The 19,178-nt window shown below is 45.0% G+C and overlaps 1 protein-coding gene across 1 annotated transcript; it reads right to left on the minus strand.

Moving 5' to 3' along the window:
* Positions 1-1,119: 1,119 nt before the first annotated feature.
* golgb1 (golgin B1) lies at positions 1,120-19,170 on the minus strand. Its single transcript, XM_056276299.1, has 20 exons — positions 17,785-19,170; positions 16,421-16,499; positions 15,962-16,153; positions 15,696-15,809; positions 15,299-15,463; positions 15,059-15,181; positions 14,730-14,843; positions 13,728-14,451; positions 13,500-13,576; positions 12,566-12,623; positions 6,643-11,707; positions 6,099-6,510; positions 5,754-5,987; positions 4,799-5,641; positions 4,460-4,653; positions 4,200-4,359; positions 3,884-3,984; positions 3,721-3,792; positions 3,141-3,231; positions 1,120-2,597 (listed from the first exon to the last, which is right to left on the minus strand). The coding sequence occupies exons 2-20, from the start codon at positions 16,487-16,489 to the stop codon at positions 2,460-2,462; spliced, it is 8,946 nt and encodes a 2,981-aa protein (XP_056132274.1). The 5' UTR covers positions 16,490-16,499; positions 17,785-19,170; the 3' UTR covers positions 1,120-2,459.
* Positions 19,171-19,178: the final 8 nt, after the last annotated feature.

Below are 19,178 nucleotides of genomic sequence, written 5' to 3' on the forward strand. Positions count from 1 at the left end.
CTCGTATCATTCACAACACATTCTATTGATTGACTTAAAAAAAAAAACCAAATAGATTCACTCTCATGTCATCCCCATGAACACCCTTTTAGTAAGTAAGTTCAGTTATGTATAGGCTGTATAATTATATACAAGCTTGTTTTATAATGGTTTTTTTCTTATCTTTTGCCTGTAAATCACTTTGAATGACCTTGACTTTGAATGATGACGATACTATTTCTATCACTTCTACTACTACTACTACTACTACTACTACTACTACTTTCGGCTGCTCCCGTTAGGGGTCGCCACAGCGGATCATCCGTTTCCATTTCTTCCTACTACTACTGCTATTACTACCACTATTGACAGTAATAATATATAACCATTGCATAGTCTCAACACTAGGGGGCAGCTTCGCCAAAAAGATTATATTTAAAGCGGTGGATACTGAATGCACAGTTGAGCTAAGTGCCTTTTAAAGTACTTTATTATGATTAATACAACTGATAAGGCAAGTTCTGCCAGAGCATCTTAACTGCAACAAATTCCTTGCGTCATATCCATCTGAGTCTATACAGCCTCCACCTGAAGAGCTGAGCTGTCCTATTCTAGTCAGCCGAGGTCTGTTTCAAGGGGCAGCGGTTAATTGGAACCCGCTGTTACGCCAAAACTGTCCCACTATTGGCTTGGCTGATTACCTAAGGTGGCATGGTGGCGCAGTGGTTAGTGTGGTTGTCTCACAGCAAGAAGGTCCTGGGTTCGAACCCCGGTGGATTTCCAACCTTGGGGGGTCATCCCAGGTCATCCTCTGTGTGGAGTTTGCATGTTCTCCCGCATGAATGTGTGTGCCGGCCCTATGATGGACTGGCGGCCTGTCCAGCGTGTCTCCCCACCTGCCACCCAATGACTGCTAGGATAGGCTCCAGCATCCCGCAACCCATATTCGGATAAGCGGCTTGGAGAATGGATGGATGGATGATTAGCTAAGTTGATATGATGATGTTTTACACAAGCTAAAATATTCATGAAGCTGCAGACGTATTCAATTATGCTGAGTTTGTATATTCATAAAGTTTCCATCAGTCCCACTCAGCAAATCCTATGCTTGTGGAAAGCTGAAATAGTACGAATAGCATCTTTTGAAATGGTAGTTAACTCATTTATTCACCAGAACCGACATTATATTTTCATTTTACAGCCCTTGTACAAGGTAATTTACAGTAAAAGTGTAGTTTATGTAAGATGTATGGAACAATGTCATTAAACAAATAGGTTTAGAGTAGTCATTTTAACCATCAGTGATGAATGTATTAAAGACACAACGTGGACAGGATGACGTCAGATAGACTGTAACGTTAGCATTTCAAACACGTGGACAAAATAATAAAACTACATAAGAGCAGTGTGGACGTAACTAGGAAAAAAAACAATCTTTTTAAGTCTGGAATGAAACCACTCTGTGGCGACATCTGAACGCCGACTTACTCTTGACACTTAACTCTACAGACCAAAACGTATGAACTTAACATGTGCGACGATGAAGCGTGGAGTACCTGACCAGACATGTAGAAGGAAGACCCGCATCCAGTCAGTGTACAAACTGCAATCTGCCAAGAGAGCACAGAGACTCACACACGAGCCAGTCTGCCAACACTTGTTTTGTTTCACATGTGAATTATACCAGGAAAGTAATGGGGAAAAGTCATCGTTGGAATGTATTAGAACAAAAATTGCACTGTGCTCATTTTTTTGTGGACGACACAAGAGTAGGAGGGGAGAAGAACACATCCTTGGCCTCCAGCCATCCAAACATAAAGTGACCCTTATATATCCAAGACTAAAGGCACATGAACAACACTACTTGCCCAAAACACTTTACTGTAAGTCCTAACATTATCAGTGAATTCTTAAAAAGGAAAACTAAAGCTTTATCCGAACACAGAATACAACAAATGTAGAGTTAGAGGCTGCGTCCGGCCAGTGTCTTTTCCTCTTAGTTCGAATGCATTGTGCTGGGTTTACAATAACTAGGAGTCAAAAGTCAGTATCATAAAACACTGATAAAATTCAATGATTGCTTTCAACGAGTCCTATATAAATCTATATACTTTGGCTAAAAGTATGACACATTTTCTGTATTGTCGAGGGAAAGTAATCATACACACGTCACGTAGGTGCAAGGCTGTAAGAACATTATCAGTGAGAAAAAGGGGGGATAATGCCCTGCACACTTATTCTAAGCCACAAAAATTTAATAGGACAGCGTTTCAATCCCACATGGATCTTTGTCAGGTCAATACATTTTTTTTGTATTGTACCAAAAGTGCATTATTAGTGGGTATAGAACTTTATTCATCCCCTGCTGAGCATCTTTTTATGCGTAACAGTATAAAATATGGTGATGGCTTCAGTTTAGTGTGTGTCATATTTCTTCTTCCCCCAGCCAACCCACACCCGCTCTCTAAATGGAGATGGTCTCAGAGATAGCCCCCCAGGCACAGCAGCAGTAGGGCATGCACAGTGAGCAGATAGAGGGAGAACAGGAGGGGGGTGCGCTGGCGGGAGCAGAAGGCCACACGTAGCATCCGCATCAGGCCTGGGCCACCTCTCCTGGTCTGGGATAACAAAAAAGGAGGTGTGAGCTTTAAGGATATTGTGAAGACATTGCTACTGTTACAGTTTTTTTGTTTTCTGCCTTTTTCTGCCCAATCATATCCGGCCAATTACCCCACTCTTCCGAGCTGTCCTGATCTCTGCTCCACCCCTTCTGCCGATTCGGGGAGGGCTGCAGACTACCACATGCCTCCTCCGATACATGTGGAGTCACCAGCTGTTTCTTTTCACTTGACAGTGAGGAGTTTCACCAGGGGGACGTAGCACGTGGGAGGATCACGCTATTCCCCCCAGTCCCCCCCCCCACAGGCGCCCCGACCGACCAGAGGAGGCGCTAGTGCAGCGACCAGGACATATACCCACATCCGGCTTTCCACCCACAGACACGGCCAATTGTGTCTGTAGGGTCGCCCGACCAAGCCAGAGGTAACACAGGGATCCGAACCAGCAATCCCTGTGTTGGTAGGCAACGGAATAGACCGCCACGCCACCCAGACGCCCCTATTATTGTTATTAAGAGATTAGTTGGTGTCATTGGTGCTTACCTGTGTGACAGCCCCATCCGGTGGCTCAATAAGGACGGCAGTTTCTGAGTATGACGCTTCATGCGCAGAGTGCCATTCACCTTGGGAATGACTGTTGACATGAAAGAGGCGTGCAAATGTCACAAATCATTTGAGAAAAATTGTCGACCCATTTTTATTTGATTTAGAAGGCTCAAGCAATTTTAGGCTACGAGGTGCACGTCAACCAAAAGATACCATGCAGAAATACTCTGACACTTCCAGCGTTCAATGAGGTGCTTGGTGTCATATGCTGAAGATAAAATTCTGTCTTAAAGCAGATAATAAAAAAAAAATCAGGGAAAATGAATTCTTATTTGGAATACATTGTATCAACTATATTATATATAGTAATCTAGCCCTATTTGGGACTAGCACAAACCGCTGCATGGGTGCTATACACTACCACTGCATCGACACAGCGATCTGTGCTAGTCCAAAATAGAGCTACATCCACGTCAGACGTGACTAACAACAATGGACTGTATAAACACCAACACATTCATGTACCTCCCATGGCAAGTGAATGAACTGGGAGCTGAAATTAAGATACAGTTCATACCGTTTGAGTCGATCCTGCGCAGCCATTAGCAGCTCCTCAATTGCCATTCTCTGATCCATTTCCTCATCTAGCCTGATGGATAAAAGTTTAACATTGGCAAGTTCCTCATCACCATGCCACAGTTAATACCCTTCTCCCGATAAGGTTTTAATCATGTCATTACCTCCGCTGTAGCTCTTTAACCTCAGCCATGCAGGTGTGGTTCTCTAGGGGGCTACTTCGCTCCTGTGGTGCGCCGGGTGCACTGTCTACCTCCTCTGTACCCTTTGAGCAAATAACAAGAGTCAAGGGAACTAACCTCATTATTTACCTAATAACCAACCTAATCTCATTATTAACTTTACGTATATTATGAAGAGCAGAATCTTTACAAATCATATAACACCACTAAATGTAAATCGGCATTTAATATTTACATTGTGTTTTTACAAAGTTTCTGCTTCCACTTTTGGTTAGAGGTAAATATTAGACACCCCTACTTCTCTCTGATAGTGCTCTTCCAGGTGTTTGCGCTTCGGTGCATGGGCCTCCTCCAGCATGGCAGTGAGCTGGCGAAGTTGCTGGTCGCGTTCTGAGAGAGTGGCGAGGGTCTGCTGCTTAAGCTGCTCTGCTTGAGCCATCCAGTCGATACGCTCGAGCCTGGACAGAAAACACACACACAGGTGCACTGGCATTAACTCAGTGGCTCCTTAACACAATTTTACACTGGTAAACATTAAGGTGTGTCATTGTGACTTACCGTAATGTTTCGATTTCTTGCTTGCCTGTTTCCATCGCTTCTTCCAGCTGCTTAATGAGAGTTAGCTGCTCCTCAGCCATTCTTTTCTCCTCACGCAGCTCCTGGCTGACCTGGATCAGCTCTCCTGCTCCCAGTCGAGCCAACTCCAACTTCTGTCTCTGCAGCTCAGAGGTCTGTTTCTGCAGCTGTTCCAGCTGCACAAGTACAAGAGAACAAAAAAGTGTGGCATTGGGTTATGTCTAAGAAAATCAACATAATAAAGTCAAAAACCACGAGGAATTATTTTAATGTTTATGGTGCATTTACAAAAGACATTTTCTTTTTAAACATGTTACTAACCAGTCGCTCCCTGTCATTCTGCAAAGCTTGTAGTGCATTCTTCAAACCCCACACCTCTCCAGTTGAGCCTTTAGGGGTGCTGTGCACTGGATGGTCCCCTGCCTTGCTCATCTCTTCCAGCTGAAAACTCAGTTCCTGGGCCTTCATTACTGCCTGGTCCCTGCTGTCTTGAAGGGAGGCCATGGCCTTTCCAAATGACTCGTTTTCTGCCCTTATTTGGGTTGTCAGCTCCTGCTCCTCAAGCAGCCTTTGTTCAACGACCATCAAGTCCTGGGCCAGCTCTGCCACTCTCTCCTGGGCACTCTCTGACTCGGTTCGCATCACACCCCCCTCCCAACGCAACTCAGCTAGTTCTTTGCCCCTGGCCACCTTCTCTTGCCTTTCCTCGAGTAGACTCTGCTCTAGGGTCTCCACCTGGTCCCTGGCAGCATGCAGCTGCTCCCTCAGTTTTTCAACCTCTGCCCCAGGAGCATCCTTCACCTGAGGCATGTCCCTACTGTCAGCAGTCTGGCTAAGGGTCTCCCTCTCCACCCTGCTCACCATGACCTCCATCTCTGTATCTCCATCTTTGCCAAAACTCTTAATATGAGCTTCCAGATCCTGGCACTGCTTCTCCAGAGAGGCGATGCGCTCTTGCTGGGAAGCCAGAAGCCGTTTGTGCTGAGACTCCTTCATGCTGAGGACTTGGTTGAGTTCTTCTCGGTAGCCATGGAGCTGGGCAGACAGCTTACCCTTCTCAGCATACAGGTCATCTCTCTGGACCAGCAGGGAGCGTAGCTCCTCCTTCAGGCTGTTGTTCTCTGCTGCAGCCTCCTGGATCAGACCATCCTTCTCCATCATTACCTGGCACACAAAAGTGAAAGTCAGGCCACTGGGTGACAAATTCGCCTTTGGTGTGTATAGCCAAAATTAACATTTTGTATACCATATCCAATTTCAGAATTTTGTAGTTTACCTGCAAATGCTTTTCCTCTAGCTGCTTGTACATGTTGAGAACACAGTCTCTATCATCCTGCAGGGAGCCCATAGCCTTCATGAATGAATCTAGTCTGGCTTTTCTGTGGTTGCTCTCCTCCTCGACCTTCCCCAGTTTATCTTCCAAATCCCGGAATTCTTCTCTCCTCTTCTCTAGCTCCTTCTCGGCTTCTTGTGCTCTGCTGTCAGCCTCCCTTCTAGCTTCTTCTGCGGCCTAAAAGGATTACATACATAAAATCTTGAGGTACATTATAGCAGACAGACAGAAGATAGATAAATAAATACACACATAGATTAATGTAAATACCCTTGGTATTGTAAATACCTGAGTGACAGCCTGCTCCTTCTCCCCAAGCAGTTCCACCTCTCGTCTTTCCTTCTCACTCAGCTCTGTCTGCAGGCTCTCTGTCAGGACCTTGGAAGAGCGCAAATCTGTCTCTAGCTGCTCCACATTCAGACACAACCTCCTTTCCCCAGCCTCCCTTTCACTAAGTTCTGCCCTGGCATGGTTGAGTTCACCCTGCAACCTCTCCACAGCCTCCTCCAAAGCTTGTGTCCTGTGACATAGGCCCTCCATCTCATCTTCCAGAGCACATGTTTCAGTTTTGTTGCTCTCCATCTCAGTTTTGATTCGCTCAAGCTTCACACTCTCTTGTTCCAGGGCAGCTTGGATCTCTTGAACTTTCTTTTCTTCTTCTTCTAATCTCACTTGCCAATCCTTGTCTGTTTTCTCAAATCTGAAAGAAAGGTTCAAAACAATCACATCTTCAAACATGTAATTTCCTGAAAGCGTACACATTTTTTTTCAAAGTCCTGTGTAGATATTCAGGACAGAGAATTTATGGAAGTGCCACAAATCCAGTTCTTACCTGTTGATAGCAAGCTGTAGTTCCTCATTGAGTGCAGTTTCTTTCTGAAGCTGGTCAGCCAGTTCTTTGGCCCGTGTTTCAGCTTCACGTAATTCTGACTCTTTCCCTTGGAGAGTACTGTTGAAGCGGGTCTCCCACTGCCGGGCCTCCTCCAAAACTCTGTCCCGGTCATCTTGCAGTGAGGACATGCAGCGTGAGAAGGCAGCCAGCCTGGCCAGAGACTCATCCAGACGGAACTGCATTTCCTGTGCCTGTCTCTTAGCTCCCTCTGCGATATCCCTGGCCTCGAGTGTGGCCTCCTCTTCCTTCTCCCTCTCTCTGTAAGCCTCTTCCAGCCTCAGCTCCATCTGCTTCAGCTCAGCTCCAAGCCTGAACCTCACAGAGTCCAAGGTCTGCTCTGCCTCAACTTTCATCATAGCCTCCTTCTGTAGTGCTGTCTGTTCACAGGCTATCTTTCCAGCCAACACCTTGCTGGCCTCTTTCTGGGCCTCATCCAGCTGTCCTTTACAGGTAACCAGCTCAGCTTCAGTCACCTTCATGTCCTCAATGGCTTTGGAGGTCTCCAGATGGGATTGTTCCAGTTTTTTCTGGATCTCATCACGGCTAAGATGCAGTGCTTTGACCTCCCTGCCCAATTCACTGATTCTCTCTTGATATTGGATACTGTCTTTCTGTAACTGACGCACCTCCAGTTGCTTTTCTCTTAAAAGCTCCTCCAGCTGCCGTGCTCTGCTCTGGCTTCCCTCTTTGACTCTCTGGGCAGACTTCAGCTGTTGTTCCAGCTCTCTCTGCTTGCCTGATTCTGCCTCTGCCTCATCCCGCTCTCTCTGGGCCTGCCTCTTGTCCTCTTCCAGCCTGGCTCCCCGATCTCTCTCACTCTGAGCCTGGGCCTCAAGTTCAGCTTTCTCTCTCCCCAACCTCTCCACTTCCCGTTGCAGTTCAACAAGGCGCTCCCGGGTGTCTGCTGCATCTTGCTGGTAGCCTGCGATGCTGCCATTGAGCTGGGCTAACTGGTTCATCAGACGCTCCTCAAGATCATCCTTCTCAGCTTCGAGGCTTCTGCGGACTTCCTTGGCCTGGGCTTCCCACCTAGAACTCTCCTGCATTAGTCGCTGTTCTTTCTCTTTGCTTTCCTGGATGCACTGCTCTAGAGAGGTCATAAGAGTATGCTCCCTTTCTTTGCCCTCCTGGAGCTGTTGCTCCAGAGAGGCCACTTCAGCCTTGAAATCAGCCTCTTGTCCTTGGATTAGTTCCCTCTCTGTGCTAAGAGCTGCCTCCACCTCCCTTATTTTATCTTCAAGTAAAACCTGTGTACCTTCATTTACAGTAATTTCCATTTTTATCCTCTCCTCAGCAGGATGTGGATGTGTTTCTGGTGCAATTAACATCACCCCCTCCTCAGCTGGAGCTTCTTCTGACTGACTCTTAAAAGGCTCTTTTTGGGCTAAGTCAGTCATGACATTTAGCAATTGCTGGGTGACAGCAGATTCTTCCACAATTACTTCAGAGCTTAATGATGTAGCTTGAGTTTGACTGTCCATTTTCTCTTGGGCAAATTCCTTCAGTTCCTCAACCTGCTGTCCTAAAGAGTCTCTTTCCGCAACTGTAGCATCCAGATCAGTTTTCAGAGTCATCAGCTCTTCTTTCAGTCTTTCGAGCTCAAATTTCAGTGCCTTGTCCTCTCGCTTTATTTCTTTTTTTTCCTCCATCTCTCTGAACTTCTCATTCTCCTCTTCTAATTCCATTATTTTTTGCTGCTTTGTTTTGGCGAACTTTCTCATCTTGTCTTTAACTGAATCCACTTCTTTATGGGCTTCCTCTGCCTGTCTCTCAGCCTGCTGCCTGGCAGCCTCATGAGTTCTCACTCTAGCTGCCAGCTCTTGTCTCTCCTGCCTGGCAGCTTCAAGTACACGTCTCACGCGCTCTGCCTCATCACTCACGTTTTCATAGGATTTTAGCAGTGTCTCATACTCATCCTTCATTCCTTGAATCTTTTCCTCCCATTCTTGGCAGGCTCTTGCTGCCTCTTCTTTGGCAATCTCTGCTTCTCTCTTATAAGAATCTTTCTCTGTTATTATGCCTTCCATGGCCAGCTTAAGGCTCTCACAGGATGACCCTAGGCTTTGGTTCTCCAGTAAGGCCCGATCAACCTCCTCTATCAGCTTAATTTTCTCTGCTCGTAGCTTCTCCTGCTTATCCTCTTTAGTCTCAAGATTCTGCTGCAACTCGGCTATTACCTTCTTATTCGAGGCTAGCTCCTCTTTCTGGATTTTGTTTTCTTTGAGGACCTCTTTCCGTGATATCAGAGCAGCTTGGAACTTCCGCTGAAGCTGTTGAATCTTAGCCTCACTGTCTTTTTCTTCCTCTTGGTTCTGTGGACGCTCAGCCTCTAGCCTTTCTGCCTTCTCTTGCTCAGCCCTGAGTGCTTTTTGTAAAGATGCTATCAACTGGTCCTTTTCAGCTACCGTGTTCTGCACTGAATAAAGGAGTGAGTTCTGCTCACTAAGCTGCTGACTTAGCTGCATGATCTCCTGGTTCTTGTTGTCGAGGAACTGCTTGACTTCCTCCACTTCAGCCTGCAGAATTCCAATAGAGGACTCGGATGCTGCTTTGGATGCAGCCTCAACTTCTCGTTTCAGGGTTTCAATGTAAGATTCTGCTTGGAGGTATTTTACTCGTAGACAAGCGGTATCCTCTGAAAGAACATCAATCTGCCTTTCCTTTTCTCTCAGACCCTCTAGCTCTCTAACAAAGTGCAGGAGTTCATTCTCCTTTTGATAGAGACTGGCCTTGGTTTCTTGAAGTTGCTCCTCTAGCTCTGTGCGAGCCATCTGTGCAGCCTGGACTTCCTCCCTGCGTGTTTGAAGACATGCCTCAGTTTCTGATGAGAGCGTCTCAACTTGTACTTCAAGATGCTGAACAGGCTCACCACCCAACTCTGGTTGTCCTATGTCAGTCTCAGTTGCAGGAAAATCTACCCAGCCCTCCTGGACCCAACCACTTTCTGTTGGTTTCTTTAGTTTTTTGGGAACAGCCTTAGTCTCCTGATGAATCAAATCATCCTTTTCTGTGTTCATCTTTTTCTGTCTGTTTTCTTCCTCTTGTTCCTTCAGTTTAATGAGAAGAACTTCCTGCTCACTACCTTGGACCCGAAAACGTTCCAAAAGTTCACTGTATTCTTCCTTTTGCTGCTTTAGCTGTTCACGGTGGTGACGGTCTTTCTCTTTGGCCTTGCGAATGGTTTCCTTACGAGATTCCTGGGCTTCCAGGAGTTTCTTTTGTAGTGCCTCACACTCTGCCTCAAGAGAGGTCATTTGGGACTGCAACTCAGTCATGCTAGCAGAATTGTCAATCTGCTGAGAGTGCTCAACCTCTTGACTTGGCTTTTGATTTAGAGCAAGGGTCTCCACTAGAACTTGATCATGTTGCCTAATTTTCTGCTCTAGAGTCTCAACTATTTGCTCTTTTGATATTAAGGCTTCCTTGACTTCACTGAGCTTGGCCTTCAATTCCTCAATCTCTTGTTCTCTGTTCTTTATTATTCCAAGCATATTTGTAGAAGTCTCTGCTGTTGGGCTGCTCTGCTCTTTCCATTTCATGGCTTCTTCTTCAAAATCAGCCACTTTCTTTATAAGCTCTTTGCGTTGCACAAGTGCCACCTGAAGTTTCTTCTTCAGGTTTGTCAGTTGGATTTCCAGGTCCTCCTTCTCCTTTCGCAGCCTCACAGGATTATCTACATCAACATCTGAGTGCTCATCACTGACTTTCTGTTTCTCTAATTCAGTTATCTGCTCCTTTAGCCTCTTGACCTCACTGTTAATTAGGACTTTCTCTTCTCCTGCCTGGAGAAGCTTGGCAGACACACTATCACTGAGCTCCATCATCTCTTGCTCTTTCTCAGTGAGCTGAAGCTGTAGGTCATTGATCTTGGAGTCTTTCTCTGACAAGGAGGCATTGTTCAGGTCTGTCGTCTGAGAATATTCCAGCAGGCTGTTCTCCATATCTTGGAGCTTCTGCTCCAGCTCAGAGGTGTAAAGCTCTCTATCCTCAAGCTGAACATTCAGCATCCTGACCTGGGCCTCCTGCTCAGAGTGGGCTTCTTTGGCCTCCACTAGATCTGACTGGAGGGCCTGAATCTTTTCCTCCTTGGTTTTAGTTTCAGTTTGCAAGATACATATCTTTTCCTGTAAAAGGTTCATTTCAACCCAGTGCTTCTCAACCACAGAAATGTGTTGTTGGGAGAGCTCATCCAATTCCTCCTTGGCTGACTTGAGCTCCTTGGCAATGCTCTGGACCTGGGACTCTACCTCCACGTTGGCAATTTCCAGCAACTGCTTCTCTTTCTTAAGGCTCTGGACTTTCTCCTGTGAATCTGTAGAGGTCTCTCTGAGCCTCTGTAGCTCAGCCAGAAGCTCACTATATCTCTTTTGGAGTTCCTCAGCAAGGGTCTGAGCAAAGACCTGACCAGAGGTCAGGTCGGAGTAATCTGAGGAGGTACCCTGCCGAGTAAGTTGAATCTGCACTTTTTCTTGGATAACAACAGAGGAGGACTCTTCTTGGACTGTGGTGGTTTCATGGTCCACACTGGTCTCTTCCCATGACTGCAGCTGCAACTGGCCAAAGTCCTGCAGAATGGAGGGCCACTCCTGGCCTCCATCATGGTTGACTGCTTCCAGGAGGGTCCAACTGCTGTGGGCCACCTCTGAATCACTACTGGTGATCATCTCATCAGAAGAAGCTCCTTTAGATTCTCCTGGAGACTCAGACTGGGGTCCAATGAGTTCTGGACTGCTCTCATTATCAGCAGAGACAGACAAGACAGAGGTGTCCTCAGCCACCAAGGTGGACTCCTCCTCTTTTGTATCTTCTAGGAGGTCAGGTATATATGCAGGACTGTCATGGGAGGCCCTGACGGCATCATTTGCCGGTTCTGGAGTCTGATCACAGCTTTCTCCTGATGCATCTCTGGTATCCTGCTCCTTAAACAGCGTGAGGCTTTCTCTTAAGGCAGCAAGTTCATTACCCCGCTCCAAAAGCTGTTGCTCCAAAGCCAGAATTTGCACATCTGGAAGTCAAAAAAGTGAAAATGATGAGAAAACAGACTTGATACCTTTCTTCTTGCAATCAGTGCGTAACTGGTTGCTGTAACAAAGACTTTACTGAACCAGTCACATAAACCCCTGCATCAAATAGTCTTTAAAGGCCTTGTAATAGCATATATACGAAATAGATTAAATATCCTTGGCTGTATCCCTATCTGAGATAAAAATCTCCCAAATCCATATGTTGTCTTCTATTCTGTATATTCACATTTATATTCCTTTTGTCTGTCAGATAGGACTTGAAACCACCAAGTGTATCGGCCAGAACAAACACATCAATGGAGGGTGTGTGCTGTTGGCAGAATACATCACAGTACAAAGTCCATGTGCTTTTCATTCATTAAATTACAATTTAACTAGGCAAAAAAACTACCCAAAACAGAATTCACTATAATTATTTTGGATAGTTTAATCAAAGATTTGAGTCCGTAAAGACGTTTCTGATATAGACAGAAATAGGACAGGAAGAACTAATTTTAATGAAATCCATTTTGCACCATTTTCTGGAGCCATGCCAAAGAAAGAGGATGACACTGTGGACATGTTCACAAGAACCAGGATGACATTCTTGTGAAATTATTCCATGCCATAGTTTTTAAATGTTAACACAACTATTTGAATATAGGTCATTGGTGGCTAAATGCTTACATATTCAATGAGTCAGGTTCTAAGTCAATGTCAGCAAAACACTTCCAAACAGTGAGGCTTAATGGTATTACATTGTAGTGTCTTGTCCCTCATGGTTCAAGTTCTTGTAGAGAACATATCTTAGTAAACTAACCAAAAACAAAGGGGTAACATATATGATTATGTTACAGTACCTTTCTCATCTTGAACTGATTGGTCAGCCACATGCTGGATCAGTGATTCATTAGACTTCTAGAAGGCACAGAGAAAATGTTTCTTTTGAGCACAGAAGCAGGATGGGAACTTTGTTAATCTATTATTTATCACTTTTCATACTGACTCAATACTGTGTAAGAAGGAGGAAGATAACAGCTTTAGAAAGCTGTGAAAGCCTCTTTGGTTTTTCTCACAACGTAATTCTATGTCAACACGGTGCATAGCTGCCAGCAGGTGTTATGAAGGTCAGCTGAGACTACAGTCATAGCAGGGGATCAGTGTAGATGAGATTAACAGGAGGTTTTCCTTGACTGGCGAAAAGACAATGTATCAGTGCTGAGACAAGACATTGCTCATAACCCTCTAGCTGTCTCGTCTGAGACAAACAAGGAGGTCAGTCTGACAGACAAAGGTTCTGACGATGACCAAGGTGTTCAGGATGAGACTGGGTAGATTGCCCTGCTCACACTGAGTGTTGACCCTGCAAACTGTGGATTTTTTTCAAACCAATGGGGAATAAAACCAATGCATAACACATGGGTGCAGGCATGAGCAAGGGTTGCCTGATAATGTAATGTTGTAATCAGTGACTACTAAAAACTAGTGTGACCATATTTTCTATTTTACACTGAGCCAAAGGTGGCAGAAAATATCTTTTGGAAATCACTTTATCACTACCAATAACTTCAACATAGCTTAATCACACTGAAAGGGGGACAGCTTAACAGAATCTTATTAAAAGGGACACAGAGGGCTAAAAAAAATTCACAAAGACAAACCTTGTACTGTGTCACAGTGCAACGTTAGTATGCCTTTTGAACTTTACACGTCAAGCAAAACAAGCAGCTAACATACTGTGTATTGATTACTTTAAAACTTTAATGTTTCCCTGTTTAATTGCTCACCACTGACCATTCCAATTTGTTGCTCCAGCTGTTGTATCTTGGCATCAGCCTCCTCCTGTTCTGAAGTTCTTCTATCTAGTTGTTCTGAAAATCAAAAAAAGCTTATTAAAATTTGACAACATTGCCCCTGGTGTATCTCTTTTGGGGATGGGCTTTGACTTTAATGACAAATGATTAAAATCATCAAAGAGGAACAGTTCACATTAAAAGTTTGGAGACTGTATTGTGCTCTTACTTTTAAGGGTGTCCATGGTGAGGGTGACCTCGATGCAGCGCTGCTCACTTTCATTCTGCTCTTCTTTCAGCCTTGTTAGCTGGGCTTCTAAGGACTGTATTGTGCTCAGGAACATGGAAAAGTCAGTGGGGGAAGAACTTTCCTCTGCTGCATGCTCATCCCCTGAAGCCAAGGCACGCAGAATTCGCCACACCTTTGCCAATGTCTCACCTTTCCAGTGGCTCTCTCCCTGCTCCTCTTTAAGGGCAGTCAGCTCTTTCTTGAGCCTTTCAACTTCTGACCTCTCCCTCTCCAAAGCCTCCTGGCTGGTATGAATGGCTGTAATCTCTGCCTCTCTCACAGATGTTACTTCTGCTTCACGCCGGGCAATATCTGTTCTGTCTCTCTCCGAGACATCATGGCCTGCTTGAATGGCTGCAAGCTCAGCCTCTTTCACTGAAGCCAGTTCTCTTTCCAACCTGGCAACTTCTGTCTTTTCTCTTTCCAGCACCTCTTGGCTAGCAGCACGCGCTCTATGTTCTGCCTCTCTCAGGGAGGCCAGCTCACTCTCCAGCCTTGCCACCTCCGTTCTCTCTCTTCCCAAGACCTCCTGGCTGGCTTTGAGACTTTCCAACTCTGCATTTGCCCTGATGGCATCCTGGGCCCACTGCTGCCTCTCCTCCTCCCTCTGCCTTACAGCTTCAGCCAGCTCCTGCTCCATCTGCCGGAACTGAGCAGTGAGGATCTGAACAGAGAGAAAGGACGAGAGAGAGACAGACAGAGAGAGAGACAGAGACAGACAGAGAGAGCCAGAGAGAGTGAAGGAAGGATAGAGTGGGTGTCAGCCGTGCCAAACAATGCATAATGACAATGTGCCATCTTAGCAGTTGGTTGTGTCTCTTTGAACAGGATTCCTTTGAGTCAGTCTGTAGTGGTATTCATTCCAAGGGTCAAATGTCTTAAAATATCTGTAAAACTTTACAAGAGTGTCTAGCTCAACTTCAAGTAAGACAGGATCTGTACCTGTTTCTGTTGATCAGCACTGTTGAGCTCCTGTTGTAGCATATCTAAGACTTGTGAGCGTGAGCGCATGGCCTCTTCTAGCTCCTCACCCCGCCTCTGGGATACATGCAGGGCCTTTGAATGACAAACAAATGACATGCAAATATGACTCTGAGTGTGAGAATGTAGGTTATAATGAAGCATTGTCTACTATTCCCCTGAGGCAAACTCCAGTCTGTAGCATTGGCACAACAATAAAGCATTCCAGCCTGAACAAAAGTACACACAAACATTACATGAACTACTAACTAAAGAGTTAATTAGCTGTAAGAAGATTTAGTGTGTTGTACCTGCTGGAGCACACTGTCGTTCTGAGTTTGTGCTGTGACTTTGAGCAGCTCCTCCTCATGCTTCTGGATCTGCTCCTGGAACCGCACATCCTTCTCAAAGACCACAGCCTGTAATACTCGAAGCTGTTGACCCAAGGAGGACACCCGGAATTCAGTGAGAACATGTCAGAGCTTTGAAAAATAACTTTCCTTGACAGAGCAGGAAGAGATTAACCAGGTTAATTGCAACAACTGTGTCACCTGTTCAGCATGTGTGGCCTCCTTCTCCTGGAGGAGCAGCTCAGTAGTCTGGAGTTGCTCCTGGAAGGCCCTGCTATTGGCCTCCACCTCACTTAGTTTGCTCTTCAACTTTTCGAGCTCCTCCTCCACTGCAGAACCCGACCCTGTGAAGGAGCTATCTGGGCTCTGGTGTAGACGAGAACAGATGTTCATATCAGAAAACAAGGAAGCACCTGAGGAGTTTTGTGGTTAATTTGTAGTAAACACATTTCATATAGGTTAGCCAATAAGAGTTGTCTGTTGTAAAAGAATATTGGGGGAGATTTGTGTTACTAGTAAAATGAATACGGACAACTGTAGACACACTTTGCTGATTTCAATAGGCGCACATACAGAATTCTGACTGTCTTTGACTTACAGTTGTTGCCTCTTGCCCTTTCAGTTCAGTGATCTGTTTACTGAGTGACGTCATCTTTGCCTTGGCCTGCAGTTTGAGTTTGGTAAACCGGGCCTCAGCCGTTTCCCTTTCATTCTGTGATTATACAAAAACAAAATTGCTTCTCAGCCATCAAACAATGTCAATACAAATAATGAACAGATTTCTGTAAGGAAATCTTGACATCACACTCAAACAAGCAAACACACACACACACACACACACACACACACAAAAGGATCACTAACCTTGAGCTGTGCATCTTTGCTAGCCAGCTCATCGTCCTTGTGGGCCAGTTGACTGTCTTTGTCTCTGATGAGATCATTGAGGTGGACTACCAGTTGTTCCAGGTGGGCCAACCTCTCTATGGTCTCCTCAGGCACCTCAAATTCCACTTGAGCCTGGCCCTCTGCAGGAGGCAGCTGAAGCACCAGCATTTGCTGCACAAGGACACACACACAGACACACAAGGTTTGACATAATAACTTAAATGTGAATCACATCCCAGCTGCTTGTGTTGAGTGAACCACTTGCAGTTGTTCAAGGACTGTTCCAGATTTAACATGATAAGCATATTTGATTTTGCAGCTGGACCAGACTTCAGATCTAAATATTCAGATGTTAGAAATTTTTTTAGATATAATTCCATTTCAGTGTTTGTGAGTATTGTAAAAAAATGGGGTGTCTATACATTCTTGTTCCCTCACCTCTGGGTCTCCATCTGGGGCCTCTTCTCCAGATAGCTCCTGGAGAACTGTGGCCAAACGACTAAGCATGAAGAAGCCACTGCGGGTAATAACACAATTAAAACATTTAGGATGGACTTGGATTGTTTTTGTTTTTTCTCATTTGCTGCAGTTTATTACGTCTTATTGTGTTTTTATAGAGAGGTTCAGAGTAATACCAAGTTATTTTCTTATAATGGCCACCACATTAAGTTTATCGTCAGCATTTTTTCAGCTATAGGTTTGAGGAGTGATTTATTCAGTGCAATTGTGGGTTCAAACTATATGTCATGTCCGTGACATACACATAAACCGGTTCACCCAAATCCCACCATCTCAACAAGACCTGTAATTTATGGTTATTGCAAGATCAAATTAAATCAATTTTATTTGTATAGCCCAATATCACAAATTGCAAATTTGCCTCAGTGGGCTTAACGGCAACACAACATCCTGTCCTTAGACCCTCTCATCGGATAGGGTGTTACTGTTCTCTCTTAATTCAGGATCAGGTCAGGCCACAACCACACAGAGCTCTTAACTTCTGGCGAGTGACTGCGCAAGCAGACTCTCAGATCACTTTTAAACTACTTGCTTTTATGTAATATTCATTTTACAAATTGGCCTTTATGTAATGACTTTGCTATTTTAGGACCAGTGTTCCTGAATCCCATCAGATTTATTTTTTTTATTGCCCAAAGAGCATGGGTGACTGTCGTCATTGTAAGAGTTAGGAACCTGTATACACGGTACAGAACCTGACAGTGGAGTATCTTCTCACATCACGGAACAAAAATTAATAGTTGAACAACCGCATCAATCAAGTGCATCAACTGAGATCTCAAAAGCGAGGCTCCGTTTCCTCGTTCTTATCCCCCCCCCCCATCTCTTTTCAGAGAATTTGCAGCGCTACATTCCGGCCGTCACCCTCGAATATCCATCTCGGGTTACGCCGGACAATGCCGAACTTTACCGAACCCGTCCTTCTGCCAGTCCAACTGCGGCTGCGTCACTTCTTTGTAAGCACCAAAGATTATGGCTAACGCTAAGAGAATTGCGCGGCTAACTTTCTGAGCTAAGGGACACCGGTGCCTACGAATATAGTAAGCATATTAGTGGACATTCGTCGATAGCCATTGCTTTGGTATGGCAAGGGACAGAGCTGCTAGTTATTTAGCGTTAGCTAACTAACCCGTGTTATTTCCCGAACGCACAGCGCAGCAGCTGACAAATAAGGACGGCTTATTTAAAAGCCTCGCCGTGCCCCGTGTTTTCTCCTTGTATGGCAGCGTTCTGACCTGGGCCCGGGACTGATGAGGTTTTCCAGAAAACGACAATTAACTAACCTGTACGAGAGCTTCTCAGGTAAATGTACGTGCCTTTTATTCCCTCGGTTGGATTTATGTGTATAGCCACATCACCAAATATTCCGGAAACAAAACCTGCTCCGCAGTGATTGGACGATTGGAAGCTGCTCAACTAAGGGACCGTCTACAAATTCCTAAACTGTTTACGGGAGAAATTCTCCCAGGGAGTATCTACGTGGTATACCCGTGCGTAAAACGCAAAATGCGCACTTGAACAAAAAAAATAACATTAAAAAAATATCTAACAACTATTCAGCTGGATTCCTACAGAAAACATTACAGATATGGCTGGACATGACCAAAGAGTCAACTTGATTATCAACCATAGCAGACAGTTGGGAAGGAATCTGCTGCTGCTCGTCCATTACACCATGGTGTTTGTGGCCTTCGTGGGTCGCACCGTGCAGTGGATGGTGGAAGCAGTAAAGTGGACCACGCTGTTTGCACACTACACAGTTTCAGTGTTTGACTCCATCTACAGGCACCTGCACCGGGGCAAAGGAAAAGGCGGCACTGAAAATGCAAGGGAGCTCTGCCCAGCCCCTAACACAGAGACAAAGTGATTTCAGCTTATTCCACCATCCATCCATTATCTGAACCGCTTATCCTGCTCTCAGGGTCGCGAGGATGCTGGAGCCTATTCCAGCAAGAAGGCCCTGGGTTCGAGCCATTTATCATAATTTTACCTAAAACTTTATCTCAACAGCCAAAGTGAGCCCAGAGTGTAGACTGTCTAAAAGAGACAAAAGTGAAGAAGCTGACTGGAACTGTGGAACTAGCACTGAACAACCATGTTAAGGAATGTCGGAAATATGGCAGTGAAGTCTTACTGAAGTCTCACTATTTCTAGCTTTTTACCTCTTAAGGTGAAAAGCAATATATATGAAATATAGATAACTATTACATATTGTCATTTAGTCTTGTTATGTAGACTTTTTATGTATTTTTTTTCTTGCTATCACATACTTAAATTGTGTACTCAGTATGTTATTATTATCAATACGTAACCTCTATCAGCAAAGTTGTTCCAAAAATGAGTGTCTAACTGCCTACTTAACACATCAGGAAATCCCTATAGCATTGCTATTTGTCAATGATACCAAATCATCTATCTGATTGTTGGCGTAATGAATAGTGTTACTGCAAACTAGAGCGGCTTTTTCATCACAACTGTATTGCACTACAGCAAGTACATTCCAGTTTAACTTGTCCAATTCCCAAAAATTTTCCCCACCTTTTCTCCACAATTGGCCAACTACCCCACTCTTCCGAGCCGTTCCGGTGTCGGTACTTGGTCTACTCACCCTGCTCGGGGTCCTGCGACTACAGATGACATCCCTACTTCACGCATTATGACTGGGTAGGGGCTTGGG

This window comes from Lampris incognitus, chromosome 3, assembly GCF_029633865.1.
Source record: "Lampris incognitus isolate fLamInc1 chromosome 3, fLamInc1.hap2, whole genome shotgun sequence".
Classification (NCBI taxonomy): domain Eukaryota; kingdom Metazoa; phylum Chordata; class Actinopteri; order Lampriformes; family Lampridae; genus Lampris; species Lampris incognitus.

Bases quoted from the DNA above. Each gene is read 5' to 3' on its own strand.
- golgb1 (XM_056276299.1), bottom strand. From the start codon at position 16,489: ATGCTTAGTCGTTTGGCCACAGTTCTCCAGGAGCTATCTGGAGAAGAG. The intron at 4,360-4,459 runs GTAAGTCACAAT...TTTTCTGTCCAG, and splicing joins CAAGAAATCGAAACATTACG to GCTCGAGCGTATCGACTGGA. The intron at 2,598-3,140 runs GTAAGCACCAAT...TTGTTATCCCAG, and splicing joins CGGATGGGGCTGTCACACAG to ACCAGGAGAGGTGGCCCAGG.